At 43.7% G+C, this 25,922-nt stretch overlaps 1 protein-coding gene and 1 long non-coding RNA gene across 5 annotated transcripts in view; one reads left to right on the plus strand and one right to left on the minus strand.

Moving 5' to 3' along the window:
* lrrk2 (leucine rich repeat kinase 2) overlaps positions 1 to 14,626 on the minus strand; it is a 60,394-nt gene extending 45,768 nt beyond the window's left edge. The window contains exons 1-10 of one of the 2 annotated variants that reach the window (XM_023955457.1): positions 14,161 to 14,626; positions 12,431 to 12,513; positions 9,773 to 9,882; positions 9,240 to 9,328; positions 8,930 to 9,070; positions 8,521 to 8,655; positions 3,779 to 3,910; positions 3,345 to 3,464; positions 349 to 509; positions 196 to 275 (exon numbers count right to left, since the gene is read on the minus strand). In XM_023955457.1, the coding sequence (XP_023811225.1) occupies positions 196 to 275; positions 349 to 509; positions 3,345 to 3,464; positions 3,779 to 3,910; positions 8,521 to 8,655; positions 8,930 to 9,070; positions 9,240 to 9,328; positions 9,773 to 9,882; positions 12,431 to 12,513; positions 14,161 to 14,296 (1,187 nt within the window). In that variant the 5' untranslated portion in view covers positions 14,297 to 14,626. Of the gene's footprint in view, positions 1 to 195; positions 276 to 348; positions 510 to 3,344; positions 3,465 to 3,778; positions 3,911 to 8,520; positions 8,656 to 8,929; positions 9,071 to 9,239; positions 9,329 to 9,772; positions 9,883 to 12,430; positions 12,517 to 14,160 lie in introns of both variants that reach the window. The other variant, XM_023955455.1, reaches the window with a different exon arrangement.
* A 3,720-nt stretch (positions 14,627 to 18,346) lies between these two features.
* LOC111947506 lies at positions 18,347 to 22,036 on the plus strand. 3 transcript variants are annotated; one of them, XR_002873364.1, is made up of 6 exons: positions 18,347 to 18,439; positions 18,574 to 18,819; positions 18,956 to 19,401; positions 20,523 to 20,729; positions 20,806 to 20,976; positions 21,056 to 22,036. It is a non-coding gene; the product is annotated as an uncharacterized LOC111947506 (long non-coding RNA). The 3 variants fall into 3 exon arrangements; XR_002873365.1 differs by having other exon boundaries at positions 20,523 to 20,709; XR_002873363.1 differs by having other exon boundaries at positions 20,523 to 20,976.
* The last annotated feature ends 3,886 nt before the right edge of the window (positions 22,037 to 25,922 follow it).

Here is a 25,922-nt window from a genome sequence, read left to right on the forward strand (position 1 = left end):
CTGACCAACCTCTAGCTAACTCATGATATCTGGCTCCAACATGGCGGCGTCCGTATCACGAAAAAATGGCGACTGAATTGACTTCATTTGGTTGGAGCCAGAAGTAAGCCATTTTTCCTACACTCACTGGCTCCAGTTCTCATATACAGTCAACGGTTTTGACAAAGTGGTCAACGTCTATGCTTCTCTGTGCACCTGTCATCCAGCTTGTCCTCTGATTGGCTGACAGAAGCTCTGTGCAGGAGCAGGTGATGAATGGCCCAGCATGCAGCTTCCTGAAGCAGCAGAAGGGGCAGCTGAATAGAAATGTTATCAATCAAATTCATAGCTAGAGGATGTTAGCCTGACCAGAACCGAGGGCTCAGAAGCATGGCGCTCCAGAGCTGTGCGGCAGTCTTCCATCCAGCCCAGACCCATGTCCTCCACCTCTCCTGTCCCTCTGTTCTCTTCCGACTCTCCTTCCTCCAGACTCTGTTCAGCCACTTCTTTGTTGTGCACGATGGTTGAAGCTGCCACAGGATAAAAGCATCGTTTTAGTGATGGGAAACAGTATATCTGCAGCTCAAGGTCTGATTTCAACAGCTGACAAAACCGTTTGTCAAAACGAGCAGTCATGGATTTTTAACCCCTGTACCCTCTCAACCAAGCAGACGTATATTTAACAAGTCTTCAATATATCCCTAAACTCCAGTTTTTCTTTTGTTTGTTTTTTCGAAACTCACTTTTTATTACTTTTCTTTTCCATTATCTGATACAAGAACAACACTGAAACAGTCTGACATGAAACAAAACACAAACACCAAAGGAGGAAATAATAATAATAATAATAATAATAATAATAATGAAAAAAGGGTACTGGTTACAACAAATAATAGACGCAGAGTTGGACATTGAAAACTACACAAAGTTGCTCTGCGACACAAGTATATATGAGACCCAAACCAGGGTAGTGAGACATTAACAGCCATACACATACTGCAGTTTTTATATATTTTTAGGCTTTGTTGGATGTATTTACCTTTGAAGCTTTTTTTATTTGTTGTGTAATGGCTTAAGGTTATGAGCAGTGTCTGTTAATGTGAGAACTGGAGCAAGTGAGTGTGACATCATCCTTAGAAAACGACTTACTTCTGGCTTGGACCAAATTAATTCAATTCAGTCGCAATCTTTCCGCATTACGGAATGTTGAAGCCAGACAACCTCAGTACGCAGTGATTGGTCCGAGTTGGCTCAACGTTTCTATGGCGACCTCTCGCCTTCCTCACCTACCCGGAGCGAGCTTATTCGAAGGCCATACCCCTACCACTTGAAAGCTTGCTACATGAAATCTGTCTATCCAACGTTTGGATGGTTTGACATGAGAGAACCTACTTTTAACAAGGCCTCTGATTGGTCAGTTTTGAACTGGAATAACTGGCACTACAGAAAAAAATGTCATTAAAAGGACAAGAACATGTTAAAAATGTATCAGCTGTGCTCTTCTGACAGAGTAACAGCTGCTTATTTCTCTATAGAAGTCTATGGGATTTTGGTTTCCTGTAGCCACCGGGTACTTCCTGTTGTCGTATTCTTGAGGAAGCAGGTGTTTTTTGACGTTTTTCAACTTGTGTACCTCGGTAACCTTATGTGTCCACCTATATTTGGGTGGGATGGCATTTCCTTCTACACTCGTTTACTTTCGCATGTATGTTGATGGTACTTTAAAAGGGTTAAAACAGAAAACAACTGATCTTTTTGGAACAATTCAGATTCCTTACAAAGCAAACAAAACACAATAATACATCATCTTTTGGGACTGTAATTCTGTTGATCAAAACTCAGTCAGCTGGTTTCCAGTTAGTGGGGATCTGGCGTTGCTGTGGATGCAGTGGGCTAAGAGAACCTCCCTGAGGCTAAGGAAGGTCTGCTGGTAGAAGGTGAAGCTGTGCAAAAGCAGTCTTCACTGAACATCCCTTTTTTTGGTTTATTTCGGGCTCCGTCTTTAGCCTGTCACTTCTTCCCCCATCACTGTGTTTGGGATTAATTGGCTACACTTTCTGGTTTATGGTAAGTCATAACTTGCCTAAACACACATACATCATGGTACTGTTCTCATGCTGTTCTCTTCTTGGTCTTCTTTACCGAAATCACACAACAACACATTAGGGCCGCTCCGTACATTTTGGAGAAATGTAAGACTTTTATGTAAAAGTACTGTATATAGAAACTATGATAAAAGGCAGAGAGCCGCATGCAGCTCAGGGGCCGCCTGTTAGTCACCCCCCCACCCCACCCCCACACTCTAAAAAATGAATTTCCCGCCCCGCTGCCTCGCCAGATTTGACATGTACATTTCAGCCAATTAAATCAACCAGAAAAGTTACCACCCCCCAAGTGACAAAAACGCCCCCTTAACAATGCGCGCAAACCCAGGCGAGTGCGCAAAGGGGAAGTGACCGCGCAGGATCACCGCTCAGTTAGGATCGCAGGCGTGCAGATTTAAAATGAGGGGTCGCTCAGATAGAATTGCACCTGCGCGGTTATAAGGTTCGCTCACTCAGTTCCTGAGTACGCCCGCTCAGTTGTTTTTGCGCTCCTTCAAATAATGGAGGGATGAAACGCCATAGGCGTCACTACTGATCATTTTCATACCAACATGACAGCAGTGAGGCTCGCAGGGAACTAAACTGCATCTTACCCAGACGCAGAGATGTTAGGTTTCGCTTTGGCACGTGCAGAAATAAGCGTTTCACCTGTTTTGCTTTTCCTTCGCTCCCCCTAGTGGTGGAATTGCGAATTTTGGTTATTTCTTTAAAAAATCATGACTCGCCACAGGAATGAACTAGAAATGTGCCTTCTTTTTAAAACATTCTTAAAATTTGTATTCTTTATTAGTGGGACGGTTTAAACTATCTGGCCGTATGTTTGACACCCCTGGACTAGAGTGTGATGTAAGGACACAGTACGACAGCATCACCCATACACCATAGGTGTGTGTAACTTACGTTATCCTTACAACAAATACTTTACGATATATTTACCACACGCACTGCAATGGTATGTTCCATTTTCATGACTCTTAAGATGGCCACAAGGGCATCAGGGGAACTGCAAAACACACCTGAGCTCCTCTTAAGATGTGTAGATATAGAAAGGCTCTCCTCTACGACCCTTCATGGGCCCGGACATCCCACAGCACGCATTCGGGTCAACCCCGTACGGGTGCATATCACTACTTCTTTAGAAAAATTTAGGATAATTCATTTATTTATACATTGACGTGAAAGCTGCAGTGTGTCGAGTGAGATGCAGTTTTCATTTCAGCGTTTTTTGTTATTCCTGTTTTTTTCCATCTGCGTTCTTACTGAGATCAGCCAGGCAGGAGAGGGCGGCGGCCTGCAGAACCGCGTTGTCGGGGAACCTCTGGACGGCTCTCACTGTCACTCTCTGGACGCCATTGATCACTAAGATGTTGTAATAACTCTCTGCAAGAAACAAGCACACTCTGGATGCCTCTGCTGGACATGGCAGTCCTCCTTTATCGTTAGCTTATCGGTTATTCAAACACTGTAATCTCAAACTGTCAACAAAAAGTTGCAAATCAAAAGCTATTTATTGACAGCTGAATGTTTGCATTTCTTTTATTTGCAATTCAATTAAAAAAGCACAGTATTTAAATTTGGAAGCAAAAAATATCGCAAATTAAACCAAATGTCAAATGTTGTTAAAGCAGATACAGTAGGAGGAAATGTGTAACCTAACCTCCCGTCGCCCTGCTCCTGCTTCTTTGTTTTCTAACCTGAAGTAAACCTCCGGAAGAGGCAGCAGGCCGCCTCCTGCAGCTCCTCCACGTCAGGAAAAGCGTCCATGGCAGCGATGACCGCGCTGTAACACCGAGTGCCTCCCGACATCAACACTTCCACGTTACTGGCTGGAAAAAAGCAGAAATGGGAACTTAGTGAGAGTGTCTCAGTTCTGCAAAGTCAACGTTTATTACGCTCAAATGACACCATTCAAAAAAAAAGGGAGAGTTGATCACGACAAGAGCATGAGCTGTGTCAAAAGAATCAACCACAGCCTGGAAAGCAATACTGTTTTAAACAAAGACGCAGTGACAGAAATAAGGAAAGGCAATTTAAAAAGCCCTGGAAGCCCCCCACCCCCCTTAGCATGCAAAATCTCACAGTAAAAAAACTTTCTAATGTAAACTTCTAATTATTTCATTTTTCATACCTAAAACAATCAGCTAATCAGCAACATTGAAAGAGAAAGTTACCAGACTTATTTAGAAAAATTAAAATCACTAAATAATTGCTACAAATAAAAACTTGACAGCTGCTCGGTAAAAATGGGACAATAAAACAGCCCAAATGCTTTGGTCCTGATGTCTGTAAGCTCACCTCTTTTTTATTTTTTCAACTTGTCCTGTCCAACAGCTGTCCAAACAGATGAGAGCTGAAGGCCTCTTGTGTTGGACATATTTTACTTTAACAACAGGGTTTATGAATCTTCAGACAAACCAGAGGTATGTCTGAATAAACCCCTTTTGGAATCGAGACCAAACTTTATTCATCTTAATCATATTTGAAAACATTTTGTGTTGGGCCGGACGGAAAAGGAAAGGAGGGAAGAAGAGAGAGGGATGTTAGGGGGGGGGGGGGGGGGGGGGGGGGGTAAACCATGAAGCAGTTTTCTGGATGGTTTTACTCATTACAGTAAGGTTCAGATGTAATACAGGTCTATAAGGGCGGGGCCTGTCCACACACACACTCAGATGTTATAACATACCTGTTGGCTCAAAAAATTGCCAAATGTCAACATGTACACAAAACAAACACTGTTCACACACGCATACTTATGCCATCAGACCAACACATGTGAAACATTTCATTCAATCACGCAAACTATTAATGTAAAGGTGAGCTAACACCTGTGCTCAGGTGAGTGTTTATATTCTTCTAAAATGGATGATGGAATGTGAAAAGAAGGAGGGGGAGCGCCCAGCCATCCCCACACCAAGACCCCCGCCGCAGCAGCAGCGGAAGCCAGAATCCCCCCAACGCCACACGGCAGCAGATGGAGAACAACCGCAACAACCGCCCCCCGGGTGGAATGGGGGACATAGAGTGCAGCTCCAGCCCAACCAGGAGAGCACCCCCCCGTGCCGGGAGGGCCCAACGCAGGGCCCCGCCCCAGAAGAACGCCCACAGCCCCAGATGACCACCCCATCACCATCCAGGAGTTCTGGGCATCCCCCCGCCCCAACCCCTGGTACGAGCCAGGACCCCCCAAGGGAGACCCGCCCCGTGCTCCAGGCAGCCACCCACCGGCCCACGGTTGGTCCAGGAAAGAGCAAGGCAGGGGCCAGCCGCCCCCGCCCAGGAGGAGGTTACCCGGGAGAAAAGGGGGTCCACAAGGGGTGTTGTAAACATGCCCCGACCAGGCTCAGCCACTGTTGGAAATTTGGCGAGGCCCTGCACCCAGGGGCCAGGACCAGAACCCACACCACAGGGACGTGGACACCCCCCAGCTCAGATGTGATGTGATCCCTAGCTCTTGGTCTTGCCAGAGAACTCAGGGATCCCTCTCCCTGTGTGGAGAGAGGGCCGCCAGGCCCAGGAAGCCAGCACCCAGGGGACACGGCCGCCGTTGCCAAAGGGCCAGTACCCCCAACCAGGGATGGGGTAGGGGACAGATGGTCCTAGTTCCCACCTTCCTTGCGAAATGCATGTGTGTGAGGGTGTGTGTGTGCATTAGAGGTAAGATCTTAAGCCCGAGCCCGAAATTCGGGTCGGGTCGGGCACTAAATGACAATCATAACGTTCGGGTCGGGTCGGGCGTCTCTCTCGCTGACTTTTTTAATAAATATATTGTAATGGCTGCAAAGAAGCTCCTTAGGCGGGCGGTTGTCAAACAGCTCTTTATTAATCCTGTATGTCAGAACGGTTACCGCACGAACCGAAAGGCACAGCCAGCTTCTTCTTACTCAGAGGGAGAACGTTCACCGAACGCACACACACACACACACAGGTAGACCCCGCCCCCTCTATCCCACCAGTCACCAGCCCACCATTGATTGACATACACTGTGGTCCAGCAACTGGCAAAAAGAGGGGGGCGCCGGCCACCCGCAGCTCTGCGCACGTGTCGTGAATGTAATCTTCCCTCCGCAAGTCCGCATCTATTTTGTTTAGGGATCCCTGATATGGAGCAGCAAGAAGTCAAGGATAAAATTAAGACAGGGGAACTGAAAAAGCAAACACTCACCCCCTGCAGTATTTCTCCGCATTAAGCGAGTGCTCATCAAGATCTCTCTTTCACTTTCTTTGTCTGGCCTATTATTCTGTGTTCCAGCGTTATTTCATTGTGCAAATGCATTTATCATGATCATAAAAATATGTAGATTATTTTAACCTTAAATCTTGTGTTTTTTTCTGCCACAAATACTATGGGATAAATTGAAATTTCGGGTTTGCTTCGGGCTCGGGCCTGCAGATCAAGTTAATTGGTTGGGATCGGCTTTAATGCCCGCGGGCCTGTGTCGGGTCGGGCTGGATTTTTTAGGCCCGATCTTACCTCTAGTGTGCATGTATGTGTGTTTGTATTGGAGTGTCTACTCTACTCTAATCTCACCTTTAAGCAACTTAAAAATGTCAACTACTCCCTAACAGGTGCTGAATATCACAAATAGAAAATCTGTTCTTGTAATACTAATACTTTGTTGAAATTATTTACTGTTTCATTATTCTTCAATCTATTATTTCAAGTGAACAAGTAATACTAAGTAATTGTCTGGTTTGACCAGTCAATGTCTTTGGACCATCATTCCAGCCTTTTAATTAGAAACTGTTTTTATCATTTACGTAACATAGCAAAACTGCGGGCGTTCTTATCTAACTCAGTCTTAGAGATGGTTATCCATGCTTTTATTTCTTCTCGTTTAGATTATTGTAATTCTCTTTTTACTTGTTTTAATAAATCTGTTCTTAACCGTCTTCAGTTAGTTCAAAACACTGCTGCAAGGCTTTTAACAGGATCAGACAAAAGGGCACACATTACCCCCATTTTATCCTCCTTGCACTGGCTCCCAATCAAGTGGCGTATTGATTTTAAAATTCTAGTTTCAACCTATAGAGCTTTAAATGGACAGACCCCAAAATACTTATCAGACTTGCTCTGTCCCTACGTTTCCAGCCGTGCCCTCCGATCCTCAGATCAAAATCTTTTAAAGATTTTTAAGACCAAGTATAAAACCAGAGGTGACCGGTCGTTCCAGGGAATAGCCCCCAGACTCTGGAATGCCCTCCCTCTGTCCCTCCGTGTGGCCGACACCGTCGATTCTTTTAAAAGTCAACTGAAGACACTTTTATTCAAAAATGCTTTTAGCTGACTGGTTTTATTGTTAAATTTATACTACGTTTATTTTTCTTCAATTTAGTTTTGCTTTACATTATATTTAATTGATTGTTTTTCTGCTTTTACTGGATTGGATATTTATTATTGTTCAGCGCTTTGTCTGAACAATAATAAATATACAATCCATTGATTAAACATGAAAGGCGCTATATAAATAAAACTTACTTACTTACTTGCTAATAGGGAAGCCACAATCCTCATGTTTCCCCTTTGCACTGAGTTGTGGTGTAAGTGAATTTTTGCAGCTCTGCTGCATACCAGTATGTTTACGCCGAAAGTGTCAAACATTTTTGTAAAAAGTTTTTTTTTTAATTATGACATTAAACCAGGAGCCAACTGAAAGGTTTTTTTGATTATTATTTCTTTATTAGCTCATTTGAAAAAGGATTTTTCTGAATTTTGACTTTGTTGTTGTTGTTTTATAATACACAAATCATAATTAGAACCGAAACAAAACCATGACCCCCCCCAAAGAAGATCAAGTTTTGAACTGAATTGTGGCTATTATTGAGGCAAGCGTTAAAAAAGCTTCTGCATTCTGCCCCAAATGCATAAACACATAAAGACTGCTATGTTTCTCTCTCTTTGGATTGACTAACATGACATAAAACCGTTTCATTGGGACATTAGTTCAAAAAGGATGTGGGTCAAAGTGAAACCTTCTTCAGTTGTCGTCTTTATTATTGTAATTGTTATCTAAAGCCTTGAAAACTCACAGCAGAAGCCTTAAAACACCTAAACTAAGACAATGTACACGGAAAAGATCCAAAAAGATTCCAGAACCATTTTACATTTACATTACAGCTTGTGTTGTTAATTCTGGACACATTTGAAGTATTTTGTTGAGGTGTTTTACAGTTGGTTTGACTCGTTAGGATACTTTTGGATTGTTTTGAACCATGACTGGAACTTTAGTGCATTTTGAATGAGGTTGTGTTTTTATTTGGATCTTTCCTGTCTTGTATTGTCGATTCATGTATGATCAACCTGTCCACTGAATACACAAAAGCTTCAGGAAAAGATTGTTTTATATATGAAAAACTTACATTTCAAGTTTCGGACCTAATTAATAGAAATGTTCCATACACATTTTTTTAGAAAGATTTTGGTGTATTTGGATTTTACCGGTGCAAGCCAGAGGCAGAAGCACTTTCATGGCCTGCAGGAGCACCCCTGGACTTCCTGGAAACCTTTGAAGAGCTGAAAGAACAACATCATGGTCCTGGTTCTCCACAAACTCCACAAGATGAGCGGCACTGACTGAGAACACAAACACAAGAATGACAAATTAGGAAGTTTTCCTAATCCTGACAGAGAAAAAAGTTACTCAGTGCAGTTCTCAGAAACATTTAATGTGCCAGGAGCAGTGTGGGCTTCAGTGTCTTGCCCTAGGACACTTCCACACAAGCTGGGAACTGAACCTGCAATCAGAGGTCAACCGCTCTCTCTCTGTTTACCACATCGACAGCCTTAACCTTTGCCCTTTTAAAGCATTTCCTTTTTAAGCCAGTTTCCAACGCTCTGGTTTGTTCACCTGTGTTAAGCAGCCGCTGCAAAACTCCACAGCCGTGAAAGTGAACTTCATGGCTGGTAGGAAAAGTCTTCATCGCCTGGACCACCAAGCTAAAGACATCCTCCTCCTCCTCCTCCTCCAGCAGCAACATGGGAATCACATCTATTCAGGAACAGAGGAAGAAAGCATCGGGAAAGTAAACACAGTTTGATCAAACACTGAAGAACTAAAACATTAAGTCAGCTTTAGAAAATAGAAAGCAGGGCAAACTATTCTCAAAGTCCCACTCCAACATTTCTGTCACAGCAGTGGGTCTGGTGCAGGTGCACACCTGATGTGAGCAGCAAAGCCAGCGCCCGAAGTCCAACCATGGTCACATGCCAGTCTCTGCTGTGCTGAGAAAGCACCTTCAGGATCTGCCTGGAAAACACAGCAGCACAATCAGCATCTGGGCTCTAAGCCCACAGCTGCAGCACACGACAACAGCGTCTTTCAGAAAATGCAGGAGGTTTTTGCAATCAACACTAGTTTGTGACAAATGGATGACACTTGCTGGAGCAAACTGGAAACACAGACTGGCATTTGAATAGTTAAGATAAATGCTGGTTGTAATTCAGCCACGTGGAACTTGTAAATGGTTCCACTGCAACAAAGTCGTGTCTTTTGCTGAAGTTATCCAACTAAAGTGTAAAAGTCTGTTACTTCCAGGGCTTACTTGGGTTTTTTTTTTTTTACTGCCAGCAAATGTATAACACTGTCTCCTCTAAACATGTCACAACTTCAGCTTCCAAATCATTTCTTTGCATGACCCTTTAACACAAGCCTTTCATTATTATGGGAAGATTGGGGCACTGGGACACTTACTGGTGCACAGGCAGGACCTCCCAGTCTCTGGCAGCCTGCAGCGGCCTGGTTAGCTGCCCCAGTGTGCCGGGGCATATTTCTATCAGCTGACAGAATAATGACAAGCCCACCTGCAGGAACGAAAACTTTACTTCCACTTCAAATACACATAAAACACATTAAAGAAACACACTAATAGAAAGATTGTATCAATTAAATTGAACTCTTTTAAAAAGTGAAGCTGTAGCTGTACATGGTCTAAGCATGAGTGCCTACCCAATCGGACTTTCAGTTTGTTGTAATCTCAGTGTGTCGCCTGCGATAAGTTTGAGTAAACAGCGGTCACAATTCCCCACCGGCATGCCGGATAAGGCCAATACAGGTCACTTGTGCGTTTTATTTAAGATGCAAAGCAGGACTGAAACTCAGACAGATACACACCGCTTCCAGCACACTACAGACCACAGCTGCAGCGACTGCCACTGTGTCAGGACAGCTAGGGTGGGGTCTTCACACATGCTAATGACTGACAGGTCAATTACTTTGAACATTTTCCCCAGCATTTTTCTTATTTTTTAAGATCATTATCTGCTTAAAAAGAGAGAAAGAACCTAAACATCAAATTTGGAGAGGACGCCTGTCTTGAATTTAAAGTGGAATTGAAAGATGTTCCACCTTAAAACATGCAGGTGTGTGTGAAAACGACTTTCCTGAGGCACGTTGCAATGGTCTAAAAAATAACCTAAATCTGATAGTAATAGCATTAAATAATAATTCTATGAGAATGAATGAAAGTCAAACAGAATTATTTTAAAAACTACAATCCTAAATCAAAGCTGGACTTAAATGACGGCACCCCAAGAACGACAATGGAGACCATCCATGTGTGTCCACATTCTTGTCATCAGTCAGTGGGCCTATGTAAAGGGCTACAGGTAGTCCCTGTGCTGTTTGGTGACATGGTGTGTACCACACTCAACATGGACCAGAGGAAGCAAAGGAAAAGAGATTGGAAAGGAAGTTATTGACAAGCATGTCAAAGGTAAGACCATCTCCAAGCAACTTGATGTTTCTGAGACAACAGTTGCACATACTGTTCAGAATTTAAAGATCCATAGGACTGTAGACAACCCCCTTGTATGTGGGTACAGGAGGAAAACCGATGACAAATCAAAGAGTTGGCTAATACGAATGGTAATGAAAGAGCCCAGAAAAACTTCTTCAGAGATTAAAGGTTAATCAAGACCCACTCCAATGGAAATAATGTTTTTTGTTGGTGCTCTTGAAGCATTTTTCTGATGATGGTAATCCCAAAACTTTTAAGAGATTTTGGAGAGAAATCTGTTGGTGTGTGTCAGAAAGCTTGGTCTCAGTCATGGCTCATGGGTCCTGTAACAGGACAATAACCCAAAAACGGATACCTAAAAACACCCAAATAAGGCTAAGAGGAAAACGTTAGATCAGTATTTCCCAACCCCGGTCCTAAGGGAACACTGTCCACCCTTTTCTTTCAACCCTATTCTACTCAGAGAAGACCTGCCTTTGATGATGGCCATTATCAGGCTTCGGCAGAGCTTGAGGACGAGGTGAATCGGGTGTCCTAAAACAGGGTAGCATGGAAAAACAAACAGGACAGTGTTCCCCGACGACAAGGGTTGGGAAACATCAATAAATAAAGTATCAATTAAACACTGCGTTACTATTCTAAAATGGCCCTCTGTAAGCCTTGTCCTCAATCCTATAGAGTATCTTTGAAAGATACTGAAACATGCTGTCTGGAAAAACCACAGGAGCAGTTTGCTCACAAGGAGAGGGACAAAATACCTGTTAACAGGTATAAGAGTCTGTTAGACAGTTACAGGAATCGTTTGATCGCAGTGATTGCCTATATGGTTCAAAGTATTAGATTACTGGTACAAATTGTAAATCATCCTGTAAAGGCGTGGTTGTAAAGCAATATCTGACCTTCATTGGTTAATTTTCATTATACCATGGTCCGGGTGAATACCCGATTCTGATTGGCTGCTGGGTGTGCATTAAAACCTGATAACCGCACGGTGAAAGAAGAAGTTCCGGTCACCTAGTTTAAATGTTTTGTATCACTGCTCTGGCTTCTTCAAAACAACCTTTTGCTTCATCATTTGGACAAAAACAAGTGGTAAGAGGTGAACTTTCTCTCTGAACTGATGCTTCATTCAACCCATTGGAAAGATCAGCATATATATATCGCCGAATCTTGACTGCAGCGGTGGTCCATCACGTAACAAATAGTCCGCTTTTTGTGAGAAAAGTGATCCAAATTGGAAAAAAAACAAGAATTAAGGACTAAAAAACTGGTTCAAATGTATAGATTTTGTAAGTGACCATGGTATAAGCGGGTTAATGGCCTTGGAAGTGTGCGGTTATTACTTTTTAACGCACTTCGCGTCGGACGGTTCAGGCTTCCACGGCGTGCGTTAAAAAGTAATAACGCACACTTCGTCGGCCATTAACCCTTACTTATTACTTTTCTCAGATTCAAATTTCTTTGACCATCGAGCTTTTCTTTCAATAACGGAAGGGTAACAAAAATGTTGTCCACGTGTGCATCAGAACCCCACTCTGAGAGCTTAGACTGGTTGTGGATACCAGCTGATTTAAAAACTCCTGTTGATTTGATGGGGAAAGGCCTTGCATTACCTGCTGGACTCTCCTGCTGCTGATGTATGTGGACAGCACAACCATAAGAGGTGTGTGCACTTCTTTGTCTTTAAACAGTTCAGCTGCTGCAATAAAACAAAAGAAAGCTTGGATGAGAGAGCAGGACCTGACGAGGAGGAGGTAACATCGTGGAGGCAAATTCAGTCCAATCCATCACAAGTAAAGAACCCACAACGTAGTTTTTGGATCAAAAATGAAAAATGAAAAATTTACTGCCAATTCTGGAATGAACTTTGTTTGAAATTAAAAGTTTAAAGGATGTGGAAGTAAGTAAAATGTCTGTTTATTGGTCCCTGTTGTTGTTTAAATAAAAACATTAAAAATGAACATTTTCCTCTGCCATGTTTCTTATGATGGAAGACATGTATAAAGAAAATAAATTCAAACTGCATTTCTGAGTATTTCATGATTTGGTCATCAACTAAAGTCCCACTCTGATCCTCTTTTGATCTATTTTCAAAGCGTACTGAGTGGCCTTTTATTTATAATTATGCTGTTTTTAGCTCAATTCAAAATATTTGTCATAATCTAGGACATGGTTCCTGCAGAGCAGCAGGATTTCATTCTAAATTTGCTTCTGAGTTATGGGTGGGACCGTTGCAGAGCAACCCCCTCTTCCCATTGCCCATCTGTTCACAGTCTCTCCCACTAGCCTACAGACCCTCACAACCCCAATCGATGTAACCAAAAGGCGAGCAACATCGCCCGGCAATATGCAGCCGTACAGTTTTGATCCGGATTCCAGTCCAGTTTGAGAAATCAAAGTCATACGTGGATCTATTCGTCTGCAAGTGGATGCATCAGAATGGAGCAGAGCAGGAAGCGTGTGCCCCCCCCCCCCCCCCCCCCCCCCCCCCAGTTTATTACATCTACATCACTATTTTACAAACAGCATTTTGTCATCTACTCCCAATTTACAAAAATTTGAACCCAAAAATACTCAAAAATATATGTCCTCCGTCATGAGAAAAAAAAAATGCCACAAGAACACCAAAACCATCGGATGTACGACTCTAAAATTCAGATGGAGACATTTGAAGGCAGACTCAATTCTAGTCGTTCTACATGCAGCTGTTATCTGCATGAAAGCCTGTGTTTTAGGGGAACTTTTCTGAGTCAAAACGAAGGTATCAGCAGGACCTCTGGCTGGAGAGCATTTCTGTTTTTTGGGTGTCGGCTTGATCTGAAACTGGCAGGTTGAGAGATGAACTAAAAAGACACATGTTTTGCCGGCATGCCCTTGAGCATCACAGGTTCAGAATGGGGGGTTGGATGTCCTTCAGGTGGTTCCGGGGCACGATGTCTGCTCACACGGGAGAGCAGAGTTGACCCTGTCGGAGGTACTAACCCTCAGACATGGATTCATTGGAGTTAAAGCAGTCCTGCTTTGTTTTTGTCCACTCATGGCAGTGGCATTGTGCCGTTACCATGGAAATGGAGTTTCAACAGGGATAAAGTCATTTTAAAAATGACCATTATTATTGAAATTATTGTAGGGGGAATATTTTCCAAATAGATTTCATAATAAAAGTACATCTAAGATCATAAACCCAAATAAAAAAAAACATCATGCAGACTTTTCAGGGACATTCAAGTCTTTGCTAAACAAACTATTTGAAATATTCTGTAAATGGGAGGCTAAGACGTTGATGTTTGTTTGTTTGTTTTCGTTTGGTGGTGTTGGGGGGGGGGGGGGGGGTGGTTCCTACCGGAGTCCTCGAGCGCCAAGGAGAGCAGATCCTGGATGATCTGGATCAGCGTGGACATCAGCCTGTCCTCCTGAGGAGACTTCAGCCTCACCAGAAGTTTCCTCAGCCGTTCTTCTAATTCCTCCTGGTCGACCATGCTCCTGAAAGTCTCCCGGTACTAGTGCATTGGTCGAGGTCAGTCGGTCGGTGTTTCCCGGAGAACAAGACGAACGAAGAAGAGCTCGCGCTCACCGCGCCGTAGACGTTAGCTAAGCTGCTCCATGTTCCTGCAGCGACAGTGAGCCGAGCCGAGCCGGGCGGGGACGCGGTCCCTGAGTAACTCAGTGAGTTCCGGCCCTGACCTCATCCTCGAACCACTTTCTCTGAGAGAAGAACGTGTTCCTCCTTCTTGCGGCCTCGGAGAATCCGAAAAGACCGCGGTTCCTCTCTCTTCACAGGCGAGTTCCTGTTTCCACGCACTTCAATCATATGACTCGAGTCTGAAAAACACTTCCCGTTTACACAGGAGACTCACTGGCAGCTGTCCCACTGACTGACCCGGTCCGTTCCGGTCCGCCCTCCTCACGACGCCTGACAGCTTCGCTCACGTCCGCTCATCGTTTGACTTCATGACAGTCGGTAACGTAAAATGGTCAATTTAACAAAGAAAACTCAATAAAAAGACTTTACACTGACGATGCCGTTTCTTTTCTTATTGTTATTTTAGGCCAATTAAAAACCATCACCCTTCTTCCTGACAGTAATCCCTCCTCTGCTGAACAGATGCTAGATTTATTAAAGAAGTCTCCGTTTTCTTTTCGTTACCTGAAAGAGTAAACTTTTATTGTATTGCGCACTTACGCCCGGATTTACGGTAGTGTTGTATGGACCGTCAGTGGTCCAGTAAAGAAAAAAAACTATGCAGGTCCCAATGTGGAAATAAATTCATTTAGTCTTATACCAAAATTAAAAATCGCATTTTACAAATATGTTTTACGACAGAGTATTAGGGCCACAATAATAATAAGAAGAAATAGCCTAAAGAAATAGACGAGAATAAAGTCATAACTGTATTAGAAAAATATCAAAATTTTGATTGTAAAGTTGTAAAAAAAAGAGACAAGCGAAAAAGTTAAGACAATAGTCACAAAACCACAAGAAAGAAAGTAAAATATGATGAAAATGGTCGTAGAATTACATGAAAAAATTAAAAATGTAACAAAAATAAAGTAATGCACTTATGAGAAAAAAGTCAATATTTTGCTAAAAGAAAGCTGTCAATTTATTAGAAAAAGGGCTAAGCTTCATGAGCATATAAAGCCCTGCTTTTAAAACGAAAAAAGACAACATTTTATGAAAATAAAGTTGTGCAATAAAGTAATGAAATTAGAAGCGAAAGTCACCATTTTACGAAAATAAATGTGCAATAATGATGAAAAAGTCATACAATGATGTTTCAGAAATTAGTAATTTTACAAGGAAGGTGTAATGTTTTTAAAATTATATTTAGCTTTTCAAATTTCAAAGACACTTGAACATTTAACTTTGTTCTTATAAAATGTTGACATTTTTCTTCTAACTTTATGACTTAATTCTCGTAAGATGTTTACCTTCCCCCCACCCCCCCAATTTTGCGTCTTTATTCATCCTTACACTGTCATACTAACTACATTGGGAAGCCCAGTTTTCCTGTGTTTATCACATGAACCTTTGTATACCTGCAATTATACCAACCAGCAGAAGATCAGCAGCTAAATGCAAAGAATTTAAAAAAAAACCGTAATTAGCATTTGAACAAACAAGTGTTTCATTCTGTGTGGTAATGCTAGAAAACAGCACGACTAAATAGAAATTAAATATTTCAAACTTGAATGATTTAAAACATGGTGAGCAAATGTAGGTGTAAAAGATCACACAATTTGAGAGTAAAAACGAGTCAGTGAGTCAGACGAGTCAACCAAAGTCAGCTGGGTGACTCCCTTCTCCAAGTTTTAAGATACTCATACCTTTAAAAGTTCATTTGAGGTACGCTGCGCAGAAGCCACAAAATTAGGATATAAGTGATCCTTCCCCACAGAGGCTCTGTGTTCCTGTGGCCAAATAGCCGTGGGAAGGTGGATTTTGAATGCCTTTCCTTCTCACGGACAACCTGGATCTGTGGGGTGTCATTGACCATATCTATATTGTTTGATGAAGCCTTTGAAGATTAAAATGCGATAGAAAAAGATCCAATCGAGCACAGGTATCATCTCCTTTGCTAATTGGCTTTCACTGCATTGAAGCAACTCTCTCTGAGCCCTCAGTAGCCGCGGTTACATGGGCAGAATATCTTGATCGGATCAATGGTCGTGTTAAAATTCACCCGTGCACATGGGATCAGAAAATCTTTTTCCGATTAGAACAAACGTTCACATGGCTCACACTTTCGGTTGGAATGAATCATTTGGGCATGCGCAGTAGTGTAAAATCACCCGGATGAGGAAATAGGTCCCGTTGTAAACAAACCGCTGCCACATACATTTATTTAATGTAGCAGCTCGGTAATATACGAGACGATCTTCCAAACGTGCTTTTATTAATGTTATGAATATTATGAAGCGCCTGTTCGCTCATCGTTTTTATTTAATCCGTGTGATCAGTGCTGGAAGAAGGGTTAGGACAGGCTATCAACAAAGGCTAACAACATTAGCCTGATGGACACAAAATCCAGGACCATGCGAGAAACGCAGAAATCTGCATCCTGGCTGCATGTAAATGTCTGGGAATAACATCAGTCTTTATTTTGTCGGGACACAACTGGAAACACAAATCCACGTGATTGTTTGAACAGTTTCTGAGTGACATTTATTTCTGCTTCCCCAAACTTGCTGCGTGAGCTGGCGGTTCCTCCTGAGTCCTGCAGCCGCTAACCCAGAGCGGCGGGACGGCCCGCAGTCTGAATTCTCCCACACATCACAAAACAACAAAACGCACACGTAAAAAAGCATTCTCCTCCCATCAGACAGGAAGTTATTAATCCAGCTGCTCTGCTCACTCGGGTGCCAGTGGACCGAGTGAGCATCGGGGGGCACGAAGCGCTCCTGCCCCGCATGTCCCTCGTAGGGGATGAAAGAGAGGGGAGAGCCAGCGGGGCGAGAGCGGAGCGGCGCTTTTCACGGGGCGTCTACAGAGCAGCTGGTCGGTCCTGTTTGAGCTCCAAAGCTTTCTCTGGAGTGACACACCGTCTATGCGTGAGGTAAACAAGACCAGTAGTGACACACGATCGGAATGACCGTTTACATGAACAACGATCGGATAAACGATCGGTATAACCCACCTATCTCGATCGGAAAGAAATTTTGATCCCAACGAGTCTGACCGGGGCAGAGTATTCCGAATGGCGCGTTTACATGACGCATTTTCTTTCCGATCAGGTGTTCTTTCCGATTACTTTTGCCCATTTAAACGCGGCTAGTGTCAGCTGGTTATGTGTGATAGCAGTTCTTTGTGTTTATGTTCTTAGGTTGAGACTTCGGGAATGAAACCCTGGGACTTTGCTACACCTTCGCTCATGGTTCTTCTTGCATTTGGGTTCCAACCTGCTGGCCTGACCGTGACAGTTTACTGCACTTTGAAAACAACAAATCTTGTTCATTTCCTAAAAGGTGGATGAAAACTCTTTCTGTGGACTCTAGGACACAATTTTAGCCCCAACATTTGCCTGATACCCTTTCCACCCCTACATGCTTTAAAACATCTATTAACTGAAGACCAGGTCCAGGCTGTACTTTCTCCAGAGGCTGCGCTCATTTGACATCAGCCCCATTTTTAATGATAAGGTCTTTTTTGTTATATCATTTTCAAATGTACCTAAGACGGCACTAGAACATTTTAGGTGATGATTTTCTCTATTGCAATGAAAATCTTGAAAATGTCCTTGGCAAAAGTAGAATAGATGCAGTTTTTGTGATTTGAAAAAAAGAACTGCGTGTTCCTGTAAGGATTCGGTGGCATTGTTCTTGGTCATGTTTTTGGTTTTCTTTTTGTCACTCACTCCAGTTTCGGGTTCATGATCCACAGCTGTCTTCAGTTCAGTTAATTACCCTCAGCCTATTTAAGTGTCTTGGTTTCTGTTCATCCTTGTAAGGTTATCTGCTCTGCTGTGTCACAGTTTTGTTTCTCCTCATAGTTTTGTCATGTTTCAGTTTGCTAATTAAATGTTTTATTTCCTGTCACCAATCCTGGTGTCCTGCATTTTGGGTCCTCCACCACGAGTTCCTGACAGTTCCACAGTGGAAGTCGAAGGCGCTTGACAGTATAGGTACGATAACCATTCAGACTACAACTACCTTCTCCTAATGATGACGTCACATTATGTGATTGGCTGTACATTGGTCTGATGACGTTTAAGATAGTGATTGGTCCGCAGGTTTACAGACAATTACTGTTCCACAGGGCTAACACCGTTCTTTTACACGCCAACACCGACACGCTAACAACGTTGTCCGTGAGAGAGTTCGTCGTGGGAGCCGTTCTTCGTGACTTACAGTTCTTCGTGAGAAACACACATGGATGACTTATACAAGGAAATTTCCCATTACATATCGAAAGGGACTTATGATAGCCTCACTCTCAATACCAAAAATCCTGAAAGCAAGAAGGCTGCCATTCGAAAGTTATCAAAGACTTACACTGTTAAAAGTAAGAAACAATGTGACTTGATGTGTTGAATTTACGTTGTATAATTAACACGTAGATACCACTGATTAATTTATAACCGTTTAGTACCATTAGTCATTTCACAGATACTATAATAATGCTCTCTTTTCTGGTATAGTAGATGGGCACCTGTATTACAACTCTCAGGGAAACCTGCATTTGGTCGTGTTTCAAGCACAGGTTGGCGACATTTTTAGGAGTTGTCACGACAATCTTGGCAGTGGGGGTCATGACGGAGAACATTGGAGCAGGTTTTTGCATCCTACTATTGGAAAACTTTACGGAAGGATGTAAATAAATGGGTAAGATTTTTTGACCTCTTGAACTATGTGTTCCTACAAATGATAATTTGAAGATTCTGACTGTGACTGCCCCTTAAACCTGATAAGGTATTTGTTAGTTAAAATTAATTTAATACCCTCCTTCAAAGGTTGATGAGTGTCAGCATCATGAGACAGTAAAAACTGTTGCTCCTCTTCTTCATTTCATTGAAGTTCAGGAGGCTTGGAGTGTCCTTGGGATAGATTTGATTGGTCCCCTTCCTACCACCGCAAAGGGCAAAAGGTAGCACTGAATTTTGTAGCGTGTCTATGTATTCATCCCGAGTTAATATATGCATTTTTTTAATTTAAATTAAAAAAAAACAAGAGACAGTCGTGGAAACTAATTGAATCTCATGTTGCAGGTTCATTCTGACAGCCACAGATCTTTTTACCAAGTGGGTTGTGGCAAAGTCCCTGTACAGTAAACCCTTGTTTTTTTCGCGGGGGTTACGTTCCAAAAAGAGCCCGTGATAGGCAAAATCCGTGAAGTAGAAACCTCTATTTTTTTTACAATTATTATACAATTAAATACTCTATTTTACATTGAAAAGAAAGAACAAACCATTTTACAGGCTCAAGCATTTGTTTCATAAATCAAAAATACTTTAGAAACGTTTTTTTTCAACAAATAGCTTCTGTACTGTACTGTCAAATAATCATTTTAATCATCAATGTGAACAGAAGGCGGAGATAAGCCCCGCCCACCGCGACCCGAGTATTGGATTAAACGGGAAAAAATTTAAAATGATTATGAAAAAAATACAAAGTACAGTGGGACAAACAGTGACTCATGTGTATTGCACTGCTCTTCAGACTGAACCGCTGCATCCTGACTCCGCTCTGCAGTGTTTTCTTGTTTTGAAGCCTGCGGTGCAGCTGTGTTTGTTCAGGAGAAGAACATGGTGAAAGACAGATGTCACTCTTTTTTCTATGGGTTTTAGAGAAACTCGAAATTGCAAGATGATTTGCACGTACGTGTTGTAAAAATAGGAAGCTGTTTTACATACGTGTACATATTAAACTGCAACGTTATTGACGCACAGGTAGAGAAGAAGCGGAGTGACTTTTTAGCAAATCAGAATGCAGAACACAATGCACGATGCAAATCCGTGAAGTAGCGAAACCGTGAAAAGTGTAAGTTATAGCAAGGGATCACTGTATACCAAAACTGCAACGGGGGTGTCAAGAAAAATTGTGAATATTTTACTTGACTTTGGACTTATGCAGAGGATCATTACTGATCAAGGGCGGGAATTTGTGAATGAGGTATAGCTAGCTATTTGAAAACATTGTATTTGTGACATAGGATATTTGTTATGAATTTTACTTTATTTGTAAAGGCATAACCTAATGTGTCTACAGGTCAACCGTGGTGTTTTTGGGTGTGAAACATTGTATTACATCCGTCTACCATCCCCAGGCCAATGGACTGGATGAGCGCACCAATCGAAATATAAAGACTGCGCTTGCCAAATACTGTGGGGAGGATAAAAATGACTGGGACCTCTATCTAAGGGGAATAGTGGCAGGCATCAACACATCTAAACAAGTAACATTGTGTAAAAATGTGTGAGTGAACCATGTTCAGCAAGACAGAAAAAGTGTATAATGATACGTACGTATGAAAATGATTTTTTTTAAACAGAGATCAACCAGGTTCACACCCTATTGTGCCCTGTTTGGAAGACACCCTCACACAGCAGGTGTGATAAATATCACACAAGACACGGGGAGTGACAAAGATGTTGTTGTGGTAGAGGAGACTGAAGAGCACTTGGAGGCCAAGATTGCAGAAGTTGCTGATTTGCATGCAAAGGTAATGGTAAAAGAGAAATACATGCATCTAAAATGCAATGTTTAAAATAGCCATTGCATATGTATTTATATTTTCGCAGATTTACCAGAACATAAAAAAGGCACAGAAGACACAAAAGAAGGAATATGAGACGAGGAAAAAACGGAATATGTAATCGTTCATATTCAAAGTTGGCGATGAGGTGCTGAAAGCCAATAAAACAAAGGAAGGACGAAAAGGAGGACGTCTGGAAGCAAACTGCTCTGGACCGTATGTGATCGCCTCCATTTCAGAAAAGGGCGTGGCGACCCTGTCAAATAGAACAGGTCTAGGTTCTTCAAAAAGGCTAACATAGGCAGCCCTTTAAAAAAAAACAATTAAATGAATTTTTCTAAAAAGTTCCCCAACCCAGGATTCCAACTCCACAACAACAGAAGCCTTTTCTAAAGTTCTTCTTGCAGTTGTTGACATCACCAGTCACTTCTAGGTGATTGATGTTGGGGCAGGACAAGTGACGTTGGGGCCGACCCTGCAACTCCACGTTTGGTCAGACGCTCCACAGTGGATCATTCAATCTTCTGTCTCCAATGAGTCTCTGTGTCTTTGTGGCAGAAAAAAGATTAGATGCAGTCATTCTCTGGGTGCCTCCTTCCCACAGAGAGGTGCATCTTTAACTACAACCTCTCCCCAGCCCGGCTGGTTTAGAAGAACTTTGATGCCTTCTGTGCAGAGGTGTCATTATCAATGCCTGGATGAAGTCCACCCAGACGTTGTTGAGCAGAGTGTGAGGGCAGCATGTGCTCCTCACAGCTTCATCAGGTCTTCAGCACCACAGGAACCTGCAGTGACTGAGGCTGTTGGCCTCAAACCGGTTTGTAGCTCTCCGGCTGAGAGACTCCTTCATGATCCACTTTCCTGCAGAGGGAGCAGATCCATGGCAGAATCATGTTTCTGTCCACCAAGCACTGACCCACAACACCTCTTTTCAGAACCGCCCCTAAAACCTTTAACACTTGTGCTATCCTATGACCCCACCCTTACATTGATGTATTCTCCCTACCATGACAAAGGTGGATAAAGGTGAAGGGATTTCATGTAATCCATGGACACCAGTGAAGATCACAAATCATTGAAGAAAAAAGGTTCAGAGCACTGTCTAGTGGGTCTAGATGACCCAACTCCCAATGTTAAAGTGCCTTGGATAGTACAAGGGTTACGTCTTTTTCCAGCTGATTTTGTTCCATCAACAATTTTTTGCTATTTATAAAATGATGGATCCACGGAAATAAGCCTTTGCTGCCTCCAATAAAGTACCTTGGAATTCCGCAGGCAAATGGCAACCTGGAGCTGGCAACAAGGAAAGCTGCAACAGCTAAATACCTCCGAGTAAGGCAAGTCCTGAGAAGCCAGCTCAATGGCAAAAAATAAGACCCAGGCAATAAACAGCTACGCACTGCCAGTTATCAGATACCCTGCAGGAATAATAAGATGGTCAAACGAAGAGATACAGACCACGGATGTAAAGACACGAAAGCTCCTCACCATGGATGGAGGGTTCCATCCCAAATCCTATGCTAAGCTAAGCTAAACCTATACCTAATCTATCAGTATTGTGCAAAATTCTTGAATCTCTTGTGAGTTATTAAAAGACTTTTTATTTTCCGATTCAATCTTGTCAAAATATCAGTCAGGCTTTAGAAAAAAGAAAAGCACTGTCACAGTTGCAATGAAGATGATAAATGATATTGTTGCTCTTGACAAGAAATATTGTGCATCGCTTTTTATTGATCTGTCAAAAGCATTTGATACTGTCGATCATGGTGTTTTAAAGATAAGACTTTGTCAGGATTGTCAGAGCAAGCAGTTGATTGGTTCTCTAATTATCTGAGTAATAGAACCCAGTGCATTAAATATGAAGGTCTATATTCTGAATGTGTTACTGTCCACAGGGGGGTTCCACAGGGTTCTATATTAGGTCCCCTGCTATTCATTATTTATATCAATAATTTGGGACTAAATGTATCGGATGCTAATATGCATTTTTATACTGATGATACAGTTATTTATTGCTGTGGATCAACTCTTGTTCAGGCAATTGAATCCTTGCAGAAACCCTTTGGTGCTGTCCAGCAATCTTTTCTTCAAATAAAATTAGTTCTCAATGCTGATAAAACCCAGCTTATGTTGTTTTCTAATTGTAAGAAGATGCCTCATACAGTCAATTCCCACAGTGTCCACTCTTGAAGGAAACAACACAGAGGTGGTTCATGAGTATAAATACCTTGGTGTATTGATTGATGACTCCCTCACTTTCAAACCTCATGTGGAGAATCTTGTCAAGAAACCAAGACTAAAATTGGGTTTTTATTTTCGAAACAAGCTGTGTTTTTCGTTTGAAGTAAAGAAGTGACTTGTAGCTACGACTTTCCTCTCTGTGTTGGATTATGGAAACCTGTTTTACATAAATGCTTCAGCTCAATGTCTTCGAATGATTGACACGGTTTATCATTCTTGTCTGAGGTTCATCACTAATTGTAAAACAATGACACATCACTGTGAGTTGTATTCTCGAGTGAGTTGGCCTGCCCTGGCCATACGGAGGATTCATTGGTACACTTTCATTTATAAGGCACTGCTTGGACTACTGCCAACCTAGATCTGTTCCTGTCACAGAGAAGGGCTGATTCTTATTCTCTTCATTCACGTGATCATGTGTTGCGCTCTGTTCCATTTGCTCGCACCGAACTGGGCAAAAAGGCTTTTGGCCACTCTGCACCTTATGCATGGAACATGTTGCAGAAGGCCTGGAACTTGACAGTTGATTTCCTTGAATGCTTTTTTTTTTTTTTTTTTTTAACTTGTCCTGTCCAACAGCTGGGCAGTCAGATGAGAGCTGAGGGTCTCTTGGGTTGGACATATTTTACTTTAACAAGAGGGGTTATTAATCTTCAGACAAACCAAAGGTATGTCTGAATAAACCCCTTTTGTAATTGAGGCCAAACTTTATTAATTTCAAACATGTCTGAAAATCTTTGGTGTTGGACCGGACGGAAAAGGAAAGAGGGGAAGAAGAGAGAGGGACGTTAGAGAGAGGGGGGGTAGGGGGTGATAATAGGAGGGGAAGGGGGATAAGACCATGAAGCAGCATAAAGCAACAAGTTTACTGGTTGTTAATCATTATGGTAAGGTTTAAATGTAAAAAAAAAAAAAAGGGCGGAGCCTGTCCACACACACACTCAAATGTTATAAACACACCTGTTAGTTGCAAAAATGTCCACCTGTCGACATGTACACAAAACAGATAGTGTTCACACGCATACTTATGCCTTAAAACCAACTAGTGTGAAATATTTCAGTCATTCAGTCTGTTGAGCTAACACCTGTGCTCAGGTGAGTGTTTATGTTCTTCTAAAATGGATGGTGGAACGTGAAAAGAAGGAGGGAGAGTGCCCAGCCATCCCCACCCCAAGACCCCCACCGCACCAGCAGCGGCAGCCGGAATCCCCCCAACGCCACACGGGAACCGGCAGGGAACAACCGCCGCCCGGGCGACCAAGCCCGCCACCCAGGCCAGGGCCAGCAGGGCCGCCGCAAGGCCCCCAGAGCCAGAGAGAAGGGAGGCACGGAGGGAAAGAGGGCGCCGCCCCAGCCCAACCAGGAGAGCAGCCCCCCCGCCGCGCCGGGAGAACCCAACGCAGGGCCCCACCGGAGAAGGACGCCCACAGCCCCAGACGAGCACCCCACCACCACCCAGGAGTTCCGGGCATCCCCCCGCCCCAACCCCAGGTACGAGCCAGGACCCCCCAAGGGAGACCCACTCCGCACTCCAGGCAGCCATCCGCCCGGCCCACGGTTGGTCCAGGGAGGAGCGAGGCAGGGGCCCGCCGCCCCCGCCCAGGAGGGGGGAACCCCGGGGAAAAAAGAGGGCCCACAAGGGGTGTTGTAAATGTGGCCCGACCAGGCTCGGCCACAGTTGGAAATTTGGCGGGGCCCAGCACTCAGGAGCAAGGACCAGAACCCACCCCCCAGGGACACGAACACCCACGGCTCAGATGTAATGTGAACCCCCCCACCGCGCGGAGAGAGCACCGCCGGGCCCAGGAAGCCGGCACCCCGGGGACACAGCCGCCGTTGCAAAGGGGCCCGTACCCCCCACCAGGGAAGAGGCAGGGGACAGATGGTCCTAGGTCCCAACTTCCTTGCAAAATGTGTGTGCGTGTATGTGTGTTTGAGAGAGTGTGTGTGTGCATGTGTGTGTGTTTATGTTGGGATGTATATATTGAGGGGGGAGGGGTGTGTGTACTAAGGGGGGTGCGGTTAAAATTGGCGGGTAGGGCACTAAGGGGACATCTCCTGATTACTCACAGTGACGTCCCCTCACCCTCCCCACCAAGGGGCCCTAAATGTCTAAGGTGCGGTTAAAATTGGCGGGTAGGGTGCTAGGAGGACATCCGCTGCTTGCTGGCAGTGATGTCCAAGCACCCCCCCTACCAAGGGCCCTACATGTCTAAGGTGCAAATAAAACCGAAAGAGGGGGGGCCCACTCCATACGGCAACCACAGGAGGGGGGCCACTGCCTAGTAAACCCCCCCCCCCCCCCCAAGGCTCATCGCAGGCTAAGCCCCCCACCCCCTCACCCTATTATGAGGTTATATGAGGAAGGGGGTAAGTTGGGGACAGATGATAGACTGTCCCCCGGTGGTCAAACAGCCGTCCCCCCCCCCCCCCCCAGCAAGGGGGCCAGGCCCGCCCCACCCCCGGAGGCGCAGACACCCCAGGCCCAGCACCACCACCCCCACACAGAGAGGGGAGCCAGAAAGCGCCGCCCCCCCCCGGAGCAAGCCCAGGCCCCCACCCCCAAACGCCGGCCCTAGAAGAGCTCTGGTCAGGCCTCGACGGGACCAAGGCAGCCAACCGGCATTCCTTGAATGCTTTTAAATTTAAACTGAGAGGTCTCAAGGCTGACT

The sequence above is a fragment of the Oryzias latipes genome, chromosome 6 (assembly GCF_002234675.1).
Source record: "Oryzias latipes chromosome 6, ASM223467v1".
In the NCBI taxonomy this organism is placed as follows: Eukaryota; Metazoa; Chordata; class Actinopteri; order Beloniformes; family Adrianichthyidae; genus Oryzias; species Oryzias latipes.